The sequence below is a fragment of the Triturus cristatus genome, chromosome 7 (genome assembly GCF_964204655.1).
Source record: "Triturus cristatus chromosome 7, aTriCri1.1, whole genome shotgun sequence".
In the NCBI taxonomy this organism is placed as follows: domain Eukaryota; kingdom Metazoa; phylum Chordata; class Amphibia; order Caudata; family Salamandridae; genus Triturus; species Triturus cristatus.
In genome coordinates this window covers 748,946,986-748,970,688 of record NC_140590.1, presented here as the reverse complement: position 1 = coordinate 748,970,688, position 23,703 = coordinate 748,946,986, and the positions used below count along the sequence as shown (strand labels likewise).

The 23,703-nt window shown below is 51.6% G+C and overlaps 1 protein-coding gene across 2 annotated transcripts in view; it reads right to left on the bottom strand.

Annotated features, from left to right (window-relative positions):
- The window catches only part of DNAH17 (dynein axonemal heavy chain 17), a 14,992,541-nt gene that overhangs the window by 8,648,597 nt on the left and 6,320,241 nt on the right, over positions 1 to 23,703 (bottom strand). For both annotated transcript variants that reach the window (XM_085617470.1, XM_085617471.1), the window contains one exon: positions 4,255 to 4,412. In XM_085617470.1, coding sequence (XP_085473596.1) covers positions 4,255 to 4,412 — 158 coding nt within the window. The remainder of the gene's footprint in view (positions 1 to 4,254; positions 4,413 to 23,703) is intronic.

Sequence of the window (23,703 nt, the reverse complement as noted above, 5' to 3'; positions counted from 1 at the left end):
CTGCCGAAAGAGACCTTGCGCCACGTCCGAGTTCAGACGCCATTCGTGATCCATCATGCACCGGCGGCTGAGTTCATCCGCCCTGGTGTTCAGAGAGCCCACCAGGTGCTGAACCACAAGGGTGATGCCCTGATGTTCCAGCCATGTCCAGAGGCGCAGAGCCTCCTGACAAAGGGTGCACGACCCCACCCTGCCCTGTTTGTTGCAATACCACATGGCGGTGGTGTTGTCCGTGAACACCTGCACTACACTTCCCCGAACAGAGGGAAGGAATGCCTTCAGTGCAAGCTGGATCGCCCGCAGCTCCAATAGGTTGATATGGAGCCGGGACTCCGCCGGTGACCAGAGGCCTCTGATCTCCGCCTCTCCCATGTGGCCCCCATCCCAGGAGGGATGCATCCATCACCACTACGTGCTCCGGTTGGGGTAGGGAGAAGGATCTGCCACTGACCCAATCGCGGTCCATGAGCCACCACTGCAACTGTCTTGCAGTGCCCTCTGAGATCAAGATGTGGTCGGACAGGTTGCCCCGATGCTGGGCCCACTGGACCTTCAGGTCCCACTGCAGAGCCCGCATCCGCCACCTGGCGTGATGTACCAGCAGGATGCAGGAGGCCATCAGACCCAGTAGCTGCAGTACCAACCTGACAAAACCCGGGATAAAGGCTGAAAGATCGGAATCAGAGCCTGAATATCCCGAACCCGCTGTTCCGGAGGATAGACCCGGAACTGCGCCGAGTCCAGAACCGCTCCGATGAAAAGGAGCTTCTGAGAGGGACTCAGATGCGACTTCGGCACATTGATGGAGAACCCCAGCAAATGCAGAAGGTGGGCCGTAGTCTGGAGGTGGGAGACGACTGCCTGAGGCGAGCCCGCCTTCAACAGCCAGTTGTCGAGATAGGGGAAGACTGGAGCCCCTAATCTGCACAGATGAGCTGCGACCACTGCTATCACTTTCGTGAACACCCGAGGGGCACTGGTGAGGCCGAAGGGGAGCGCGGTAAACCTCCTCCTCGACCGGGACCATAAGCGGCGCGCAGCCGACTGCCGGATCTCGAGCAGCTTGCGGGACCGCTCCCGCCTAACCTTCGAGGTCAAGGCCCGGCAGTCGAGGCACGACTTGGCATCATGGTCGGCCCCAAGGCAGTAGAGACACCGGCGGTGGTGATCCGTGACCGACATCAGGCGGTGACAGGCGTCGCATGGCTTGAATCCAGGCATCCCTACCGGCACCAAGAGTCGAGGTCGACTCGAATTGGGAACCAAAAGAGTTCAAAAAGTTTAGTCAAAAAGTGACTAACAGGGTATGCTCTTCCCGAATCTGCGCTTACTGGCGCGGAAAGAAAAAGAACTGACGTCAGCGTGAGAGGGCGGCTTCTAAGTACTCTGCTGACGTCATGCCGGTGATCACGACGCCAACGACGGACGCGGAGCCGCAGACGAAAAATCTTTCCGGATCCAGCCTGCCGCCTGGGGATATTCTAAGGTAAGGAATCTAACTAACGTGTTTTTTTCAGATGTGTTTATGTTTGCGTAGGGCAGTCACACAGCCCATTCTTCCTTCCCACTTGGGATTTGCCTACAATCCTAAATGGATTACAGCTTCCTCTATTTGAACCTTTAGAAAAGGCAGATATCGTTTTGGTATTATCAAACATTTCTTTTTTGTTGGCAATAACATCTGGCAGATGCCTTGGTGAGCTTTGATCCCTGGTGGTTTTGTTTCAATATTTAAAGATTCTTCCACACAGACTAGTGCTTAGACCTGATCCAAAATGTATTCTTAAAGTAAGTTTAGAATTTAATTTGCAGCAGGAGATCATTCTCCCAGTTTTTCAAGAAGGAAATGATCCACTTCCTTCTAAGTTGGACGTCAAATGATCCTTATTGATTTACCTGCAACGTACAAAGGAGTTCAGGTTCCCAATTTGATATTTATCTCTTTTAGTAGTGTAAATAGAGGTAGAAAAATTGATCCTTCTACACTGAGCAGATGAGTGTCGCAGGCTAATTACCAAGCTTACAAATCTCTGGGTAGGGTTCCCACTTCCGGCGATGAAGATCACTCAACAAAATCTGTTTCTATCACTTAGGCAGAGGTATGTGGGGTTCCTATTCAGGAAACTTGTAGAACGGCCACATGGGCATCCCATCACACATTTTTTGATCGCTATCGACAGGATGTGATGACTTCTGCTCTGGACAATTTTGGTTCTGGTGTGGTTAAGGCATCAATGAAATAATTGTTATGATTAATGAAGGAAACATGAGCACTTAAGAAACGGTGTAAAATGTGGTCTTTGCTTGTGACTTCCTTACCATATTAGGACTGGGAGGTAGAGGTCCTAGGAGGGGTTAATGAGATTATTACTTACCAGCAAACTTCATTCCTCTCTTACCAGCAAACTCTCATCCTAGTCAGGGTCCCTCCCTGCCTTCCTCCCTCCCTCAGTTTTACACCTATCTTGACTTATAACTTACAGGTCAGGAGGTGGTAGGGAGGAGCCTTTAAGGTAACAAAAAATAAAAAACAGAATAGCGTGTGAAGTGCCTATCTAGGGTGCGGAACCAACTAACCAAATTAGACTGGGATGAGGAGGACCTAAATCGTGGTAATGAAATTTACTGGTAAGTAATGATCTAATTCCAGTGCCTGTGGTTGTCCAGATACCAATGTGCTAGTACGCCTCTTGCCCCTTTTTCACAACTCCTGTACCTCTTACCTACCAGGATGCAATAACTGCATGTTTTCCTCTCAACTGCCCCCATCAACCACATACATCTTTATAGGAAGGTATATGTTCAACACTCAACCTCTCCTTCCTTGTTTTCGATCCTACAGGGGCAGCTATTTGTGTCCTCCCTGTTTCAAAGCTGTAAGCAATATAGGTTAGAAGCAAGAAACTCTGTGGAATTTACCTTATCTGGGCATGAGAGGGCAGCAATTCATATTCTCAAATAGCGATTCTTCCTTAGAACACTAGCTGTAACAAGACTCGTATTTCAGACACTTTCTTGTAACAGCTCTTCATTTCCATTAGTTTATATGACTGTTTGTGGCCATAGGTTCCATCCCAAAAATGTGTCTTTAAACAAAAATTGCATCCATGGTTCCTACTCTTTGCCCAGAAATCCTGTGTGTAAAATTCACACTTTTAACACAGTTTCATCTTTAAAATGTATGCTTTGACAGAATCTGTATAGTGACTGTCCTGGCATTGGCCCTAAGATCGGTGCCACCTAGCCGAAAAACTGATTTGAACTACCAAAAGGAGGTAAGATTAGTGCACTGATAACACTAGAAATGGCATCACCTGACGTTGTCCCAATGATGACATCAGAGGAATTCACTTTACATCACAGTGCGCGCAGACAAGAGGGAATGGCAGTTTAGGGTTAGAGTGTGATCATATCATGACATAATGACTGATGCTTGAGCACTTTCGCGAATGCTAACATCATTAACACACCTCTTCACTAGCAATTAATGCCCTGCAGTGTTGTCCCTTAGTAAGTCCAGCAGCAGCATTTCAAGGTCGTACACAACTTTCAGAGCGGAGTTGGTAATTCTTTTCATTCATTCGGAGCTAACTTTAACTTCTTAACAGGTACAATTCACAGCTTCCCAAAGGGCCGTAGAATGGCTTCTAGCAATCTGTAGTATGCAGGGCTGCTGGGAAACCTGTAAAGTCGGTCAGTAAGTCAAGTTAGGTTTTATGGTATCATTGAAATTGTGCCTGCGTCTAAGTCGTCATAAAACTGCCCTGGCTCAGCTTCCCTGCCCAGCATTTGCTTCTGGCAGAACACCATGCCGCAGTTACCCGCATTTTACCCTGCCACATGGAGCAATGCATTTTCGGCAACAACCAGCTGACATATGTTATCGCAATATGCCAGATCATGTATGCACATTGATGCGTTCTGGCTTGCTCTGCCCTCTCAATGCCCCCAAACTTGACAGGACTATTTCCCCTTTTCATAACGATGGCTTCATACAGCTTAAGCCTAACCTATGCTCCTTTAAGGAATATAGACTAAAATAATTAGGTTATATGGAGTTTTGGGAGCCCCCTGTAATGATGGAGAAATTACTGGATTCGTTTTTATACTTGAAAGACAATATCCTGGCTACAAAAGTAGCATTGCAAGTAAGTAACTTTTTCTATTATACGCTAAATAGGTCTGCTACATTTCCGTGAGAACAATTTAAGTACCAAGTCACCAGTTCTATTTTAATGGACATTGTCTACATACCTGAATAAGGCCTTTAAATTTTCAGGTAACTCGGCACGCCCAGCATACCCTGGGTTCATGGTAATGAACATTCCCACTGTTGGCACAAGAGTAATCATTTCCCCAAGAAAATTAAACGTTTTCTTTTTTGCACGAATGGCATCTTGAACACTTTTCACCTAAAAATCAAATGTTTAGTGTTACTAAACAGTGTATGTTACATCTTTACAAACACAAGCCACAAAAATAGTAAGGACTACTTACTTCCAAACAATAATGTAATGGTGTACCCACAGAAAAAGATAAACAATTCTTCAAGTTTGTGTTTTTGAAAAAGTTTTTCTTTTATTTAATTCCAATTTTAAAATATAAGGTCGAGCAACCAAAACATACATCTAACGCGCAACGTGAGTTGAACTTCATCCGGGCTGTGGACAATACACAAAAACGAATATAATACAATGTGTACAATGACAAACATATATAAATCATTGACATAATTGAACATAGCAAATATATATTTAGAAACAAGAACAATACATGACATAAGGTTACTACACTACAAAACAACAGACGAACATCAAGCTCATTACACATTTTCCCATACACACCCTGTAGGAGAGTAGGGTCTGCAATCCTATGATCACCCAGATTTTTTCTGCTTTTGCTTCATTGGTTTACGACTTTCCCCGGCTGTGGGCCTGCCAATCAGACCCACAGCCTAGCTGTTCTCTCTCGAAATTAACACACATGTACATTAGGTGCATCCACTAATTGGAACTGGGCCGCCTTATCAGTCCCTGTATCAGCATACCACAGGTATCCAGGGCATCGGTGTGCCCAGGACCTACCAGGGGCTGCAGCATGTATTATGCCACCCCTGGATGGCCGCCCAAATCTGACACAACTGGCTGCACGACAGCTGGGGCAAGGTGGTGTAATCACCCGTTGCTGTAGGTGTAGTATTCCTATACCTAACCCTAAAATGGACTCATGGATTCCTGTCAGTCACTCCTATGGCAGGCCTTATCAATCCTGAAGGCAGAGTGCTGGGAATCATGTGAGATGGTGCTCTGGCGCGAGCTGAGCCCGTCGACGGCTTGCGGAACCAAATCCTAATAGCCGTTCCATGGTGACGCGTGCCAACTACCTTAAAGTGCATTATAATCCTTGCGGTTATTTGCTAACTTTGGCATCGCATCACCCAAACATGTCGAGTAAGGTGTCATACGAATTGGAATACGAACCCCTCGCCAGTTCTGGCGACGGGGTTAGCATTCCACCCTTCTAGAGGGACACGACATGGAAGTAACCTTGAACCCCGGTTAAAGTTGACTCAAGCCTCAGCATCACAAAATGGATGCTGCCACCAGACACAAGTCTGACCTCCTGCGGCTGGGAGACCTTCCAGCGAGGGGAGCTTGGACAAAGGGTTTCCTGTCGAGGGCGGTGTTAGCACCATCCCAGACAGGGTTTGTGTATCCCAGGTAGGCAGGGCTGAAAGGAAGGTGATTGCAAGTGGCACCCCGGTGCTCACTGTGCATAGCCCGGCTCAAACCAGTTTCGGGGGCACACCAGCCCCTGAGCTGGGGCGAAGCCGGACAAAGGATAGGGGTGTAACCACCCCCCTCCTGGGCCCACCCATAGGTAGGACCTAGTCACGGGCCAGCCCCTTTTTCCTAGAATAAAGGTGGGAGCGGGTCCCCTTCCCAAATGGGATAATTCTGAATCTTGAACTACTTTCCACGAAAGGAACTCTTGACTATTTCTGAAGACTCTCCCTTGTGGCTAAGGAGTAGCCACCCTGCACTAGCAGGCACCACCTAAGCGCTTGCGGTTTGCTGTACGTCTCTCCCACGGATCAAGACTGCCCAGCTCGACGAGACCCGGGTTCCTTGCCATCTCTGACCTCTACCTACATCGTCAGCCCAGCTGAGATTCGTAGGTGTGACGAGACCTGCGGGACCGGCCATCTTCAGAACCTGCACGACGCTTATCTAGCACGCCCACCGAGGGACCCTCGAGTGAGTGCACCTAGGGTTTGAGAAGCCCTAAACCTGAGCGGCTCCAGCACCGAAGTCTGCCTCCCCAGCATCCACGAGATCTGCTCGGGGGCCCTGCTGCTCCTTGCTGCTCACCGCGTTGTCCGACCACTCGCCGACCGGCTTGTGGCCCTCTTCACGACGCACCACGACAGACTTTCATCACTGGTCTGGTTGCTCCAGACTGGCTCTTGCTCCCCTTCAACAGAGGAGTACCTCGGACCCTCCTGGTCCACTCCAGACGCCATCTTGACTCCACCACGTGGGCTTGCCACTGCCAAGATCCGCTGCTCCATTCCTGGGCCCAGCATCATCGACAGCAGACACCTTCGTGGGACAGCTCGCCCTCCATCCTGGTCGCCGCCGCGCCTCCTGGTCCGAGGAACAGCCGAGTCCGACGTCATCCACTCACCTGGTCGAGGTGACTTCAGCCGGTACCTTCCTGGTACCCACACGATCGCTGGCTAGCGGTTGAGAACTGAGTCCCCTCTGCTTTCAGGTTTTCTTCATCACCGATCCAGGCTTGGATCTCGCTGAACATCGACACTGGTCGCCTGCCAGCAACTTCTTCTTTCAGGCTCCTGAGACTACAACGAGGACTCCCGACATCTTGCTGAACCCCACGCAGCCGCAGCCTCTGGGCTAGGTAACTCGAGCATCTCGGTGCTCCATCGTAGGTTCACTCTACAAGTGTCCAGTTCCTTTTTCGTTTAGTCCCACTGATCGGATTCCTCCGGAATCAGTAACTTTAAACTTTCTAACCTTTCCCATTCCACTTGCAGTGTAAAGGGTTTCGTGCCCTTCGGGCATTTGTGTAAATTGTGCAACCAGAAGTATTTTCCTAAGAGTTTTGTAGTGTGCTTAGCTCCCTGACTCATAAAGAGCCAGGGTAGTCTTGTTATAAATAAATATCCTTTTTTTTCATAACAACTTGTGTGGTGTCCTTTCACTTGGCGTTCAAGGGGTATATGTGATGGTAAACAGCTGGCTTAACACGCCCTCTAGAGTTTAGCCTGAAGACTGCTCTTGTCCACGCTACTAGGATAGCTGGTCTATAAGGTTGACTTACAACCAATCATCAATAAGGGTCGTTTGGAATGATACACAGTGATCACTAGAATAGTGAGCACTACATATCAGGCCAACTTCTCACATTGGTGAGCAGCGGTTGGGATTTGAGCTTGCTGTTGTTTTACCACACACGTATCCTAAGAATATCGAGTTGAAAGATCACATAAGTACCCAGGTACATATAACTTAACTTAGAATACTCGGAGTTCTACTGAACCAGCTGTTGTAGTGTAACAGGGCTTAGCACACCCTGACTACAACTCTTAGCAAGGGATCAGTAGGTAAACACATAGTGTAGGTAGGTGCATCACTTACACCTCACTAGAAAGCATGTCGGTCCACGGAGAGTCTGCAGAGACTCCCTTAGTGGTCATCGACCCTCCACAGGTCGTGTCACGATATGCAGCTCTTAGCTTCACGGAGATGAGACAGCTGTGTGCCTCCAGGAAGCTAAACCAGGGTTCTAACCCTACCATCACATTTCTGATAGGTCTCTTAGAGACTTACAATGCTAGGAGGTCCTCTAACACAGGCCCCCCTAATGCTGATGGGAACATGCCTCCCTTAGAGGGAACCCTTGGTGACCCTGACCTCGACCTCCATGGTGAGGAGGAAGAGGAAGAAGAGTTAGCAGGAGACGAGGCAGACGGAGGTCCCGTAGTAGTCAGTAGGCTCACAAGGACCAACTTAAGCAGGCATGAGAATGGAACTGGGGGAGCCCCGGGCCCACGCTTAAGCAGGCTTAACCTTGGGAACGGACGAGTTAGGTCTCTCTCAAGAGGCTCTAACAGATCTGTTCGAACACATGTTTCTCAGGCATCTTCTCAGAGAGGGATGACGTCCCCTCAGAGAAGGGAGCACGAAGCGAAGATGAGGGAAGTCAATCTGAGGATCGAGCGGGAAGAACTTGCCCTCGCCAAAGAAAGACTTGCCTTGGCCCGAGAACAAAAATTGAGTGGGTTAGATCCCACTGGTGGCAGCATTCTCATTAGAGAGAAAGACAGGGGTATAGACACTAGACACCTGAGTAAAATAGTGCCCCCCTTTAAGCAAGGGGACGACATCCACAAGTGGATAACTGCCTTGGAGAGGGCTTGCACTGTCCAGTGCGTCCCCCCAAGTCAGTGGGCAGCTATACTGTGGCTCTCCTTTGAAGGTAAAGGACGAGACAAGCTCCTCACTACGAGAGCTGAGGATGCTAACAACTACCAAGTCCTGAAGAATACACTGATTGATGGGTTCGGCTTAACCACCGAACAGTACCGGGTGCTGTTCAGGGACACCCAGAAAATTCAGTCTCAGGATTGGACTGACTTTGTTGATTGTGCCACTAAGGCTTTAGAAGGTTGGTTGCTGGGTAGCAAGGTTACTGATTACACAGGATTGTACTATCTCATCATGAGAGAACAAATTTTAAACAACTGTCAGAACCAATTGTTGCATCAGCACCTTGTCGACTCGGAGCTGACCTCTCCCCAAGAATTGGGAAAGAAGGCAGACAGATGGGTCAGAACAAGGGTCAAGCAGAACCAGACTCAGAACCAGGGTGGTCAGAAGAAAGCAGACCAAAAGGGTAGTAACAAGAATGAACAAAATGACCAGAAGTCTTCGACAGGCCCCGAACAAACCAAAGAGGGTGGGGGTCAGGCTTCACAGCAGAAAAAGAAGACTCCAGAAGGCCAGTCAAAAAGGTGGTGCCAATACTGTAAAAGTAAGACTCACTGGTTTAGTGAGTGCACCAAGAAAGGAGGGCAAACTCCTGCCACTGCAGCCCCTAAGGCACCTGCACCCCCTAGTACAGTCAGCAGTGGTAGTGCGCCTCCCAAGGCATTAGTTGGGTTAACCTTGGGAACTGAGGGGAGTGACGACTTAGTTGGCACGCTCACTCAGGCCGTCCTTGTCTGTACAGGGGATATGGATATGTCCCCTGATGCCAGTCCCAATACTTTGGGCAAATACAGGCAGACGCCTTTGATCAATGGAAAAGTGGCTCAGGCCTACAGGGACACTTGTGCCAGTGTCACCATGGTGACGCCTAACTTTGTGGACCCTTCACAGATCATGCTAGGTACCGATTACCTAGTGACCAATGCCAGCAATGTCACTACCAATCACAGTATGGCAGTTGTTGATTTCTCCTGGGGAGGGGTAAGTGGCCCAAAGAAAGTTGTGGTTAGTTCAGACCTCCCCGTAGAATGTCTGTTGGGCAATGATTTGGAAACGTCACAATGGTCAGAAGTGAAGCAGAGGAGTCACATGGAAATGTTAGGCTTGCCAGCACATGTCCTTGCTGTGACCAGGTCACAGGCCAAAAGATGCCCCACTGAACAGGTGCTGGATCCTGGAAGAACGGACCAGACACCATCCAAGAAAAGGAGCAGTAACGGTAAGGCCTCGCCTTCCCCCTTGCCCCAGGTCGTGGATCAAGTCTCTGAGGAGGCTGACCTTAAGGAACTGAGGGAAACTGAGCCACAAGAGCTTGAACCTGGTCAGGTTGAGTTTCTGGGCTCAGGGGGACCCTCTAGGGAAGACCTGGGGAAGGCACAGTTAGACTGCCCCTCACTTGAACCCCTCAGACAGCAGGCTGCTGCTGAGGCTGCAGGGAACGCCACAGGTACCCACAAAGTGTACTGGGACGATGGACTCCTGTACTCCGAGGCAAGAGACCCCAAGCCTGGCGCGACCAGGAGGCTGGTCGTCCCCTTGTCTCTGAGAGGTTTCCTTCTTACCTTGGCCCACGAGATTCCGCTTGCAGGTCACTTAGGCCAGAATAAGACTTGGGACAGAATTGGTCCACACTTTCACTGGCCCCACATGTCCGAAGATACGAAGGAGTTTTGTCGCTCCTGTGTCACTTGCCAAGCCAGTGGTAAGTCAGGTGGCACGACAAAGGCCCCCCTCATACCACTGCCGGTGGTGGGGGTACCCTTTGAACGAGTGGGGATCGACATTGTCGGACCAATGGAACCCCAGACAGCATCAGGGCACAAGTTTATACTGGTGGTGGTGGACCACGCCACCAGGTATCCTGAAGCTATTCCCCTTAGGACCACTACAGCACCTGTTGTGGCACGAGCCCTAGTTGGAGTGTTCTCCAGAGTGGGCTTCCCTAAGGAGGTTGTCTCTGACAGAGGTGCAAACTTCATGTCGGGATATCTGACTGCTATGTGGAAGGAGTGTGGTGTCAACTACAAATTCACCACACCCTATCACCCACAATGCAATGGGCTTGTTGAGAGATTCAACAGGACCCTAAAAGGGATGATTCATGGACTACCTGAAAAGCTTCGGCGGAGATGGGATGTCCTGATACCCTGCCTCTTGTTCGCCTACAGAGAGGTCCCGCAGAAGGGGGTTGGCTACAGCCCTTTTGAACTTCTGTTCGGACATCCTGTAAGGGGACCCCTTTGTTTGGTAAAGGAAGGATGGGAGAGACCTCTCAAAAAGCCGGCATCAAACATTGTGGACTATGTGCTCGGTCTCCGCTCGCGGATGGCTGAGTACATGGAAAAGGCATCTAAAAACCTTGAGGCGAGCCAAGAATTACAAAAAGCTTGGCACGACCAAAAGGCTGTCCTGACTGTGTATCAGCCTGGACAGAAGGTGTGGGTGCTGGAGCCAGTGGCCCCAGCAGCACTCAAAGACAAATGGTCTGGGCCCCACACGATCATTGAGCAAAAGGGAGAGGTCACCTACTTGGTAGACCTGGGAACTCCCCGGAGCCCCCACAGGGTGCTCCATGTAAACAGGCTCAAGGCATATGTCGACAGGGAGGGCATGGGCTTGCTCATGGCCACAGATGAGGGACAGGAGGAGGAGAGTGACCCTCTCCCGGACCTGCTCTCTCAGAACCCTGACGATGGGTCAGTAGATGGTGTTGTCTTTTGTGGCAGCCTCTCTGGACATCAACAACAGGATTGTAAACAGGTTCTTCAATCCTTCCGACATATGTTCTCTCTGACACCCAGTCAGACCAATTGGTGTACCCATGAGGTCGACACTGGGGACAGTCTGCCCGTAGAGAGTAAAATCTATCGACAGCCTGATCATGTCAGAGACTGCATCAAGACAGAGGTGCAGAAAATGTTGGAGCTGGGAGTCATTGAGCCCTCGGACAGCCCCTGGGCTAGTCCAGTAGTTCTCGTGCCAAAACCTCACACCCAGGGCGGTAAGAAAGAGATGAGGTTTTGCGTGGACTACAGAGGCCTCAATGCAGTCACTAAGACTGACGCCCACCCGATACCAAGAGCAGATGAACTTAAAGACCGGTTGGCTTCGGCCAACTACTTAAGTACATTTGACCTGACAGCTGGGTATTGGCAAATCAGGTTAGCTGAGGAGGCCAAGCCCAAAACAGCATTTTCTACCCCGGGTGTGCATTATCAGTTCGTGGTAATGCCCTTTGGTTTGAAAAATGCACCTGCCACCTTCCAAAGGCTGGTGAATCGAGTTCTCACTGGGTTGGACGGCTTCTGTGCGGCGTATCTGGACGATATCGCTGTCTTTAGCTCCACCTGGGAGGATCACCTGGTCCACCTGAGGAAAGTGTTGGAGGCCCTGCAAAAGGCAGGCCTCACTATCAAGGCCACTAAGTGCCAGATAGGGCAGACACAGGTTGTATACCTGGGCCACCTTGTAGGTGGAGGCCAGGTTCAGCCATTGGAGAGCAAAATACAGGCCATCCAGGACTGGGCTCCTCCAACCACCCAGACTCAGGTTCGAGCTTTCTTGGGCCTGACTGGTTATTACCGGAAATTTGTCAGAAATTATGGATCCATTGTGACCCCGCTAAACGATCTGACAAGTAAAAAGATGCCAAAAAAAGTTCAGTGGACAGCGAGCTGTCAAAAGGCATTCGATGACCTAAAGCAGGCCATGTGCACAGCGCCTATCCTAAAGAGTCCAGACTACTCCAAAACATTCATTGTCCAAACAGACGCTTCGGAGTTGGGTGTGGGAGCTGTTCTATCTCAGCTGAATTTTGATGGTCATGACCAGCCCATAGCTTTTATTAGCAGGAGGCTGACCCCCACAGAGAAGAATTGGTCAGCTATTGAGAGGGAGGCCTTTGCTGTGGTTTGGGCCCTGAAGAAGTTGAGGCCATACTTGTTTGGCACTCACTTCAAGATTCAGACCGACCATAAGCCCCTCTTGTGGCTAAGTCAAATGAAGGGTGAAAACCCCAAACTACTTAGGTGGTCCATTTCCCTACAGGGGATGGACTTCACAGTGGAGCATAGACCTGGCACTGATCATGGCAATGCAGATGGGCTCTCCAGGTATTTCCACTTAGAGCAAGAAGACTCACCTGGTCAAGGTTAGCTTATTGTCCCAAAGTTTGGGGGGGGGGGTCATGTAGGAGAGTAGGGTCTGCAATCCTATGATCACCCAGATTTTTTTTGCTTTTGCTTCATTGGTTTACGACTTTCCCCGGCTGTGGGCCTGCCAATCAGACCCACAGCCTAGCTGTTCTCTCTCGAAATTAACACACATGTACATTAGGTGCATCCACTAATTGGAACTGGGCTGCCTTATCAGTCCCTGTATCAGCATACCACAGGTATCCAGGGCATCGGTGTACCCAGGGCCTACCAGGGGCTGCAGCATGTATTATGCCACCCCTGGATGGCCGCCCAAATCTGACACAACTGGCTGCACGACAGCTGGGGCAAGGTGGTGTAATCACCCGTTGCTGTAGGTGTAGTATTCCTATACCTAACCCTAAAATGGACGCATGGATTCCTGTCAGTCACTCCTATGGCAGGCCTTATCAATCCTGAAGGCAGAGTGCTGGGAATCATGTGAGATGGTGCTCTGGCGCGAGCTGAGCCCGTCGACGGCTTGCGGAACCAAATCCTAATAGCCGTTCCATGGTGACGCGTGCCAACTACCTTAAAGTGCATTATAATCCTCGCGGTTATTTGCTAACTTTGGCATCGCATCACCCAAACATGTCGAGTAAGGTGTCATACGAATTGGAATACGAACCCCTCGCCAGTTCTGGCGACGGGGTTAGCATTCCACCCTTCTAGAGGGACACGACATGGAAGTAACCTTGAACCCCGGTTAAAGTTGACTCAAGCCTCAGCATCACAAAATGGATGCTGCCACCAGACACAAGTCTGACCTCCTGCGGCTGGGAGACCTTCCAGCGAGGGGAGCTTGGACAAAGGGTTTCCTGTCGAGGGCGGTGTTAGCACCATCCCAGACAGGGTTTGTGTATCCCAGGTAGGCAGGGCTGAAAGGAAGGTGATTGCAAGTGGCACCCCGGTGCTCACTGTGCATAGCCCGGCTCAAACCAGTTTCGGGGGCACACCAGCCCCTGAGCTGGGGCGAAACCGGACAAAGGATAGGGGTGTAACCACCCCCCTCCTGGCCCCACCCATAGGTAGGACCTAGTCACGGGCCAGCCCCTTTTCCTAGAATAAAGGTAGGAGCGAGTCCCCTTCCCAAATTGGATAATTCTGAATCTTGAACTACTTTCCACGAAAGGAACTCTTGACTATTTCTGAAGACTCTCCCTTGTGGCTAAGGAGTAGCCACCCTGCACTAGCAGGCACCACCTAAGCGCTTGCGGTTTGCTGTCCGTCTCTCCCACGGATCAAGACTGCCCAGCTCGACGAGACCCGGGTTCCTTGCCATCTCTGACCTCTACCTACATCGTCAGCCCAGCTGAGATTCGTAGGTGTGACGAGACCTGCGGGACCGGCCATCTTCAGAACCTGCACGACGCTTATCTAGCACGCCCACCGAGGGACCCTCGAGTGAGTGCACCTAGGGTTTGAGAAGCCCTAAAACCGAGCGGCTCCAGCACCGAAGTCTGCCTCCCCAGCATCCACGAGATCTGCTCGGGGGCCCTGCTGCTTCTTGCTGCTCACCGCGTTGTCCGACCACTCGCCGACCGGCTTGTGGCCCTCTTCACGACGCACCACGACAGACTTTCATCACTGGTCTGGATGCTCCAGACTGGCTCTTGCTCCCCTTCAACAGAGGAGTACCTCGGACCCTCCTGGTCCACTCCAGACGCCATCTTGACTCCACCACGTGGGCTTGCCACTGCCAAGATCCGCTGCCCCATTCCTGGGCCCAGCATCATCGACAGCAGACACCTTCGTGGGACAGCTCGCCCTCCATCCTGGTCGCCGCCGCGCCTCCTGGTCCGAGGAACAGCCGAGTCCGACGTCATCCACTCACCTGGTCGAGGTGACTTCAGCCGGTACCTTCCTGTTACCCACACGATCGCTGGCTAGCGGTTGAGAACTGAGTCCCCTCTGCTTTCAGGTTTTCTTCATCACCGATCCAGGCTTGGATCTCGCTGAACATCGACACTGGTCGCCTGCCAGCAACTTCTTCTTTCAGGCTCCTGAGACTACAACGAGGACTCCCGACATCTTGCTGAACCCCACGCAGCCGCAGCCTCTGGGCTAGGTAACTCGAGCATCTCGGTGCTCCATCGTAGGTTCACTCTACAAGTGTCCAGTTCCTTTTTCGTTTAGTCCCACTGATCGGATTCCTCCGGAATCAGTAACTTTAAACTTTCTAACCTCTCCCATTCCACTTGCAGTGTAAAGGGTTTCGTGCCCTTCGGGCATTTGTGTAAATTGTGCAACCAGAAGTATTTTCCTAAGAGTTTTGTAGTGTGCTTAGCTCCCTGACTCATAAAGAGCCAGGGTAGTCTTGTTATAAATAAATATCCTTTTTTTTCATAACAACTTGTGTGGTGTCCTTTCACTTGGCGTTCAAGGGGTATATGTGATGGTAAACAGCTGGCTTAACACGCCCTCTAGAGTTTAGCCTGAAGACTGCTCTTGTCCACGCTACTAGGATAGCTGGTCTATAAGGTTGACTTACAACCAATCATCAATAAGGGTCGTTTGGAATGATACACAGTGATCACTAGAATAGTGAGCACTACATATCAGGCCAACTTCTCACACACACCACCAACAAGGAAGTCTGCAAATTACATTATCAAAGTATCTAAACACGCCGTCAGCATCCCGACATCTAAATGAGGCCTGTGGTGGGGGGACACGGACGGTGCGCTACGATATGGATCCTGGTGGCTTTTCTTGTGTATTATAGTCTGAGGAAGGGGTTTATACTAGTTTTAACTGCCCCAAGCACATTATGACGCTGGCGTCACGACCTCAATGGGATGTATTTATTTACTCTTGGATGGGGTTGATGAGGGATGCTGAGACACACAGTACTTGCACTTTGGGTTTGAAAATGTCATGACTCTGAGCACCAGTGAGCTACCGGTTTGCAAATTTACTACATCTGCAGATTTATTCTATGAAATAATTATTATTGGCAATATGGAGGAGCACTTACAAAATTTCCTAACACGTTTAATCTATCTGCTTTACAATCTTTAACTCTTTGTTGGCAAAGATGCGGCTGTTAATAGAATTGCTCATGGTTAACCCACCCTTTTTTACTATCTTGGGCACATTTTCGGTCGTTAAGAATATGGACACTCGTGGGATTTCATTCTATGTTTGTGTTACACTGTAGATGTCTAGTGTGTTACTAAATTGGCATGTTGAGACAAGATCTGGACATGAACCTATAAGGGTAGGTATTGGCTCTTAGACACGATCGTACTGAACAATATACATTAGCCAAATGAGCCACAAAGTGCGTCTAAACCCTTCCCCCTTCTTTTAGGTATCGTTTGTGGGATACCAATACCCCCTTTTCTATTGGAGTCTATTTTAAATGCCTGCCAGTTTTTGTGTAGGATACTAAAAATGATTGAATGATGGAAAGCCATACATGGCCTACTATGTATGGATACACTAGTTCAAGAAGAAAGAAAACCTATGCAGAACAAAATTAACAAGGTACGTTCGCCGTGTACATATATGAAGTGAAGGAAGTGGCCCTTAGGGGCCACCCGGGTTATCTAAAACCACCTAATCGCCTTCCAAACAAATGAAGAGTCGGGCAGACAGAAGAGAATACAAACCAATGTTTTAGTAGTAATACTCTGCAGAGGAGTCCAATCTGACCTGCACCCTAAGATGTCTGCCGAGGGACTGACTCCCCAACAGTCTGCAATGCATAATCATTCCTCCAAGAACCCCCAACCACGCCCACAGTCGAAAGTTACCGGCTCAGGCCAAACATGACAAAGGGGGCACAGAGAGATGAGCTACCACCTGATAGATGGGTACATGTTATCTCGGGCTCAAGGTTGACACGCTGCATTCGGCATCTCCTAACGTGGGAGCAGAGTTGCACACAAAGTTAGGTATGCAAGGGCAGAATGGCATATTCATTAGTGAGACAGGATCCAACCTTGAGCAACTAAAGAAAATAATCACTGAACACGAGGTTCTGCTGAGGCAAGCAATACAAGTCATGAGGTCTAGTTCAGACACAGCTAGATAGGGATTATGAAATACAAAATGGAGTCACATTCCCTAACTGAAGCTTGCACATTACATGGATAACTCAGCGGGTTGCGCGCAGTGAATACAACTGCCTTCTATTTAGCCACACACTTCTAACCTAATATAGCATATAACGGGTGCATAATGATAATGGGTTTTGCAAACCTAACAGAAGGGGCAATTATTAAACAACATCCGTATGTCACATATAGGCATAGGAACTGATTATCTCATTAGTCACATAGGAATGATGGTTGAAGAAATCTCAGCACGATAAGAAGTGTGTTTATATGTTATAGCTCCCCTTGTTCACCTACATTTGATGTCTACTGGGATTGTATCGACCAATATGAGCTCCCTATTCTAAGGGTCCTCCTATATATATTGTAAACACGTGTCCAAAGAGCCTGTCCTTATACTATTCTCTATTTAATACAGATATCTCATATGCATTGTATCAATATGCGTTCAATCAGATTGTGCATCTGAACACTGTTAATTTATAAGCCTGGGATTTGGGACATGTACATTATAAACTTGCTACTAACAAATGAGATGTTTTTCCTCTCTTGTTTGAAAACATTCCTTGCAGACCTCCTAGTTCATGGGGTGGGTCTGGAAAATGCTAAATGAGTCTGATGTTTGTCTGTTATGTTTTTAGCATAGTAACAGTGTAGGAAAGTAGGATTTGCTTTTATGGTTAACCCCACCTTTTGCTTGATGTAATGCTGTTTCTGACTAGTCTGACTGGGATCCTGCTAATCAGGACCCCGTCTAAACGCTTTCTCCCCTAAATTAGATTGGTAAGTACTTAGGTACATCCCAGATTGGTCACAGGTGTAATCTTATCAGTCCCTAGTATATGGTACTATGGTACCCAGGACATAGGTACACCAGGAGTTCCCCATGGGCTGAAGCATGTTTTATGCCACCCATGGAAGACCAATCAATTTGTAACTACAGGCCTGCCATTGCAGTGTGTGTAAGCTGATGCTAGCACCACTTACGAAAGATATAGATTTCCCTATATCTAAGGTCACTGCACTTAAAACCTATAAGTCACCCCTAAGGCAGGCCCTCAATCCAGAGGGCAGAGTGCTTGGTTCTAAGTGTGAGGGTGCCCCTGCAAGAGCAGGACAGCCCTACAGCCTACGGAGTCCATTCTCCTGGATTGTAAGTGAAGCAGCCATTTACTATAAAGAGAGGCACTGTGTCATTATGCGATGACCATCTCAAAACTGGCTGTAACGAATCCTATCATGTTTGGTATCAAACATGTTGCAATCATACACCCACACTGTAAACCGTCTGGGAGGTATGATTCTACACATCGTAAAGCTCCTTTGGGAGGGCCCTGGTGCTCCCGGTACCAGTCTTCCAGACCCGGACAGCAAGCTAGGGCTGCTGCCGGCCAGAAACACGTTTCTGCCCTCCTGCTGCTGAGCCAAGCTTGGACAGGGGAAGGCAGAACAATAGGTATCCTGTCACAGAGAGGTGTGACCACCTCCCAGACAGGATTTAGTGTATTGGGGCCGGATGGGAGTGCTTGCTAGTGCCACATAGTCTGCGTTCAGGGCACACTTGGTGCCCTCCATGCATAGTCCAGCTCAAACCAGTTCAGTGAGCTGGTGGCTCCCGCTCTGGCGCGAGACTGGACAAAGGGCAGGGGAGTATCCTCTCCCTTGTCCAGCCCCTCCTTAGGGAGGGACCCCTGAATCGTCCCAACCCTTTCCTTAGGGTACTTGAGGGCTTACCTGAGGGTGGGTCCCTAGATTCATCATGGGACAAGATTCATTTCAGACACCACTTCTTCTGGGCACGCTAGACTTCATTCTGGACATCAAGGCTGCAACCGTGACGACTCCTGCTGATTCTGATCTTGTCGCCCTGCTCGTCTGCTGCAATGTCCATGCCTGTGCACCATACAGGAACCTTCCAAGCCCGGTGGGGATCCAAGACACCTGAAGGAATCTCCCTTGAAGGGAAGGATGGGTGGGTCGGTGAGGAATCTAACTAACTAATGTTTCTTACAGATACATCGTTACCGAAGGTAAGTAACTTGTTCATCTGAAAGAAACACGTTAGTTAGATTCCTCACCTTAGAATAGATACCCAAGCAATACCATCCCCGGTGGTGGGTCTGCGAACCAAGATCACACCAGAAAGTCCTGGAGGACAGAACGGCCAAAGAAGCCATCCCTCCGGACTTGGCTGTCTAGGCAATAATGCCTGGCAAACGTGTGTAGCGAAGCCCACGTAGCCGCCTGACAGATGTCCTGCAACGGGACTCCCCGTCCCAAAGCAGTAGTAGCCGCTGTAGCCCGAGTGGAATGGGCGCGCAGCCCAACAGGAGGGTCCTTTTTCGCCAAGGAGTAACAGAGTTTGATGCACAAAACGACCCACCGGGAGATGGTCCGTTTGTGCACAGCTTTTCCCTTCTTAGCACCCACGTATCCAACGAAAAGTTGGTCGTCCACCCGGAACTGTTTTGTGCGGTCCAAATAAAAAGAGAGCGCACGCTTTGGGTCCAGACGGTGGAGCCTCTCTTCCTCTTTGGAAGGATGCGGAGGCGGAAAGAAGGTGGGCAAGGTGACAGACTGCCCAAGATGAAAGGGAGTCACCACTTTTGGTAGAAAAGAGGGACGAGGCCGAAGGACAACCTTGTCCGCATGAACAGAGAGAAAAGGAGGCTTGGACGATAGAGCCTGGAGCTCACTCACCCTTCTAGCCGAGGTGATGGCTACCAGGAAAGCAGTCTTAAGCGTCGGAAGACGAAGAGGACAATTGTGAAGAGGCTCAAAGGGAGCGCACATCAGAAATGTGAGAACAAGATTCAAGTCCCACTGAGGCATTACGAAAGGAACAGGAGGGAACGTATGAGTAATGCCTTTAAGAAAGCGTTGAACCACAGGGGACTTGAAAAGAGAAGGCTGATCAGGAAGCCGTAAGAAGGCAGAGAGGGCAGCAAGATAACCTTTCAAGGTGCCCAGGGCAGAGCCCTGCCGGGCCAAAGAAAGAAGAAAGAGGAGAACCTCAGAATGAGGGGCGGAAAGGGGATCCACAGCCTTTGCTGTGCACCATGCCACAAATCTGTTCCACCGGCAGGCGTATACCGTCTTTGTGGAGGGACGCCTGGCTGCCAGAATGATATCACAGACTTCAGGAGGCAAGTCAAATGGCATCAACTGCCGCCGCTCAATCTCCACGCATGGAGGTGGAGGCTGGACAGGTTCGGGTGGAGGACCGTCCCCTGCTGCTGCGACAGAAGATCCTCCCGAAGGGGCAGACGTATCAGAGGATCGGTCAACATACTGAGTAGCTCGGGATACCAGTACCTTCGTGCCCAATCCGGAGCCACCAAGATGACTTGGGCCCGGTCGTGCCTGATCTTCTTCAGCACTCTGGGCAGAAGTGGTATAGGCGGAAAGGCGTACAACAGACCGCAACTCCACTCGTGACGAAAAGCGTCGTCGAGCGAGTGCCGCCTTGGAAATTCCAACGCGCAGAACTGCTGACATTGCGCGTTCTCTTCGGTGGCGAATAGATCTAACCAAGGCTCTCCCCACTGCTGAAAGAGACCTTGCGCCACCTCGGTGTTCAGACGCCATTCGTGATCCATCATGCACCGGCGGCTGAGTTCGTCTGCTCTGGCGTTCAGAGAGCCCGCCAGATGTTGAACCACTAGGGTGATGCCCTGGTGTTCCAGCCACGTCTAGAGGCGCAGAGCCTCCTGACAAAGGGTCCACGACCCCACCCCGCCCTGTTTGTTGCAATACCACATGGCGGTGGTGTTGTCCGTGAACACCTGCACGACACTTCCCCTGACAGAGGGAAGGAAGGCTTTCAGTGCAAGTCGGATCGCTCTCAACTCCAACAGGTTGATGTGGAGGCGAGACTCCGCCGGAGACCAGAGGCCTCTGATCTCCGCCTCTCCCATATGGCCACCCCATCCCAGGAGGGACGCATCCGTCACTACGACATGCTCCGGTTGGGGAAGGGAGATGCTCTTGCCCGTGACCCAATCGTGGTCCGTGAGCCACCACTGCAACTGCTGTGCAGTGCCCTCCGAGATCAAGACATGGTCGGACAGGTTGCCGTGATGCTGGGCCCACTGAAACTTCAGGTCCCACTGCAGAGCCTGCATGCGCCGCCTGGCGTGATGCACTAGTAGGATGCAGGAGGCCATCAGCCCCAGAAGCCGCAACACTAGCCTGACCGAAACCCAGGATAGAGGCCGAAAGATGGGAATCAGGGCCTGTATATCCCGGACCCCCTGTTCCGGAGGATAGACCCGGAACTGCGCCGAATCGAGAACCGCTCCGATGCAAAGGAGCGTCTGAGAGGGACTCAGGTGTGACTTCAGCACGTTGATGGAAAACCCCAGCAAATGCAGGAGATCCGCCGTAGTCTGGAGGTGGGAGACGACTGCCTGGGGCGAGCCCGCCTTCAACAACCAGTCGTCGAGATAGGGGAAGACTGGAACCCCTGATCTGCGCTGATGAGCTGCGACCACCGCCATCACTTTCGTGAACACCCGAGGGGCACTGGTGAGGCCGAAGGGGAGCACGGTGAACTGAAAATGCTCCTGGCCCACCGTGAACCGCAGGTAACGCCGGTGGGCCGGCAGGACGGGGATGTGGAAATATGCGTCCTGCAAGTCCAACGCTACCATCCAGTCTCCAGAGTCGAGGGCAGCTAGAACCTGAGCCAAAGTCAACATTTTGAACCGTTCCTTCCGGAGGAAGGCATTGACGTTCCTGAGGTCCAAGATAGGGCGTAGGCCCCCTTTACCCTTCTTGGGAACCAGAAAGTAGTGGGAATAACAACCACAACCTACGTCTGGGCTCGGAACGCGCTCGACGGCCTCTTTGGCCAAGAGGGCCGAAACTTCCTCTCGCAGAAGATTCAAATGATCCTCCGAGATACGGTGGTGCTGCGGTGGCATGGCTGGAGCGGTCGTCTCGAAGGGGAGGGAGTAGCCCCTTCGGACGATTGGCAGCACCCACCTGTCCGAGGTGATGGTACGCCAGTGGAGCAGGTGATGGCGAACTCTGCCGCCCACTGGTGAGGAATGGGCCGGAAAGCTCAGACTAGGAAGGCTTGGAGGCGGATGCTGCCGGGGTGGATGTGGGCTGACTGCGTCGTCCTCCAGAACCGCCTCGGCGGAAACCACGTCCGCGACCGCGCGCAGGTTGGTTCTGTGGCTGGTGGCTAGGCGGACGTGAGGAGGCACCCCTTCCTTGGCCACGAAAGGGGCGAAAGGCGGAAGTTTGCGACCGCGGGGCTGAGAGGCCCAAGGACTTGGCCGTAGCCCGGGAGTCCTTAAAGCGATTCAGCGCACTGTCCGCTTTCTCACCAAAAAGGCGAGTGCCATCAAAGGGCATGTCCATGAGAGTGCTCTGGACATCCCCCGAAAAGGACGTGGACCGCAGCCAGGCGTGACGTCTAAGCGCCACCGTGGTAGAAATCGCCCTACCCAGCGAGTCCGTAGTGTCAAGCCCACATCGGATTGCATGTCGTGCTGCATCCCTCCCATCGGCCAGAGCCTGGGTAAGTCGTGTCTGGGCCTCCTCCGGACACAGGGGCAGCACGTCCTCCACCGTATCCCACAGAGAGTGGGAATACCGGTCCAAAAGACAGGCGGTGTTCAAGGACCGCAGACACAAACTAAGGGAGGAGAACAGCTTTTTGCCAAACTGTTCCAGTCTCTTGGAATCCCGGTCCGGCGGAGCGGTCGGGAAGGAGGATTGGGAGGTAGAAGCCTGGATAACCAGGCTCTCGGGGGTGGGGTGTTGGGACAGAAAAATGGGGTCGCCCGGAGCAGGGCGGTGGCGCCTGGCGACGTTCCTGTCCACAGGAGGGACTGTGGAGGGCTTGCACCAGGTGCCCTGCAGAACGTCAATGAGGGCCTCATTGAATTGCAGCAGAGGCTCAGTGGAGCTTGCTGCAGACTGAAGCATCTCAGTGAGGGCGTTAGTCCTCACAGCCACGGCAGGCAGCTCGAGCCCAAGGGCCTTGTGCAGCACCACAGAGAAAGCAGCACCCTCCTCCGAAGCCACAGTCGGAGGAGAGATGAATCCAGTGTCTGGAGAGGTATCCAGACCACTGGCCTCCCCCAATTCATCTGCCCAGTCCTGTGACAGCTGAGCCTGAACGGCCATAGGATCCTCGGACCCCTCCCAGTCGCCCCCGTCATCCGATTCCTGGTAAACAGGAGGAAGGAGCGGAACAGGACGATAGACATAATGTGTCTCTAACGGCGCCGTACGCGGCGTCCATCGACGCCGTAACGGCGCCGCGTCCGGAGCGGGGCTGAACTGGGGCTCGACGCCGAGCGGAGCCGGCGTCGGAGGTGGAACCGGTGTCGACGCCGGCGGAGGAGGCGTGACGAGGTCGACCGGCGTCGGCGGGGACTCGGGGGTGAGTCCCTCGGGAACCTGCGGCGTCGGGGCTGAAGCCGGCGACGGCGCCGGGGCCGGAGCCGCCGGCATGCAAGGTTGCCCAGTCGCGTCTGCGGGGCCCGAAGGCGCGCTAGCGGGCGTCGACGGCGGAGCCAGGCTCCTCATGGCCGCGAGGAAGGCACTGACTTCCGCCGGCGCCGCGTCAGTCTCAGGGACCGGCGGGTATGGGGACTTGCGCGGCGCCTGCGGCTCCGCTGGAGCCGCGGGGGTGGAACCACCCTGACCCTCGGCCAAGTCGCGCGACCGGCGATGGGAGTCCGAAGAGCGGTGTCGCCTCTTGGACTTCTTGGAGTGCTTCGGCTTACCCGAAGAATTGGAGCCAGACGAGCGATGATGACGTTGGCTGCGGCTCCGCGACCGATCCTTGGACCTCCTCCTGGACCGGGATCGAGAGGGACGCGGAGCCGAGTGGCGAAGCTCGAGGAGCTTACGGGACTGCTCCCGTCTAGCCTTCGAGGTCAGGGCCTTGCAGTCCGAACACGACTCCGCGTCGTG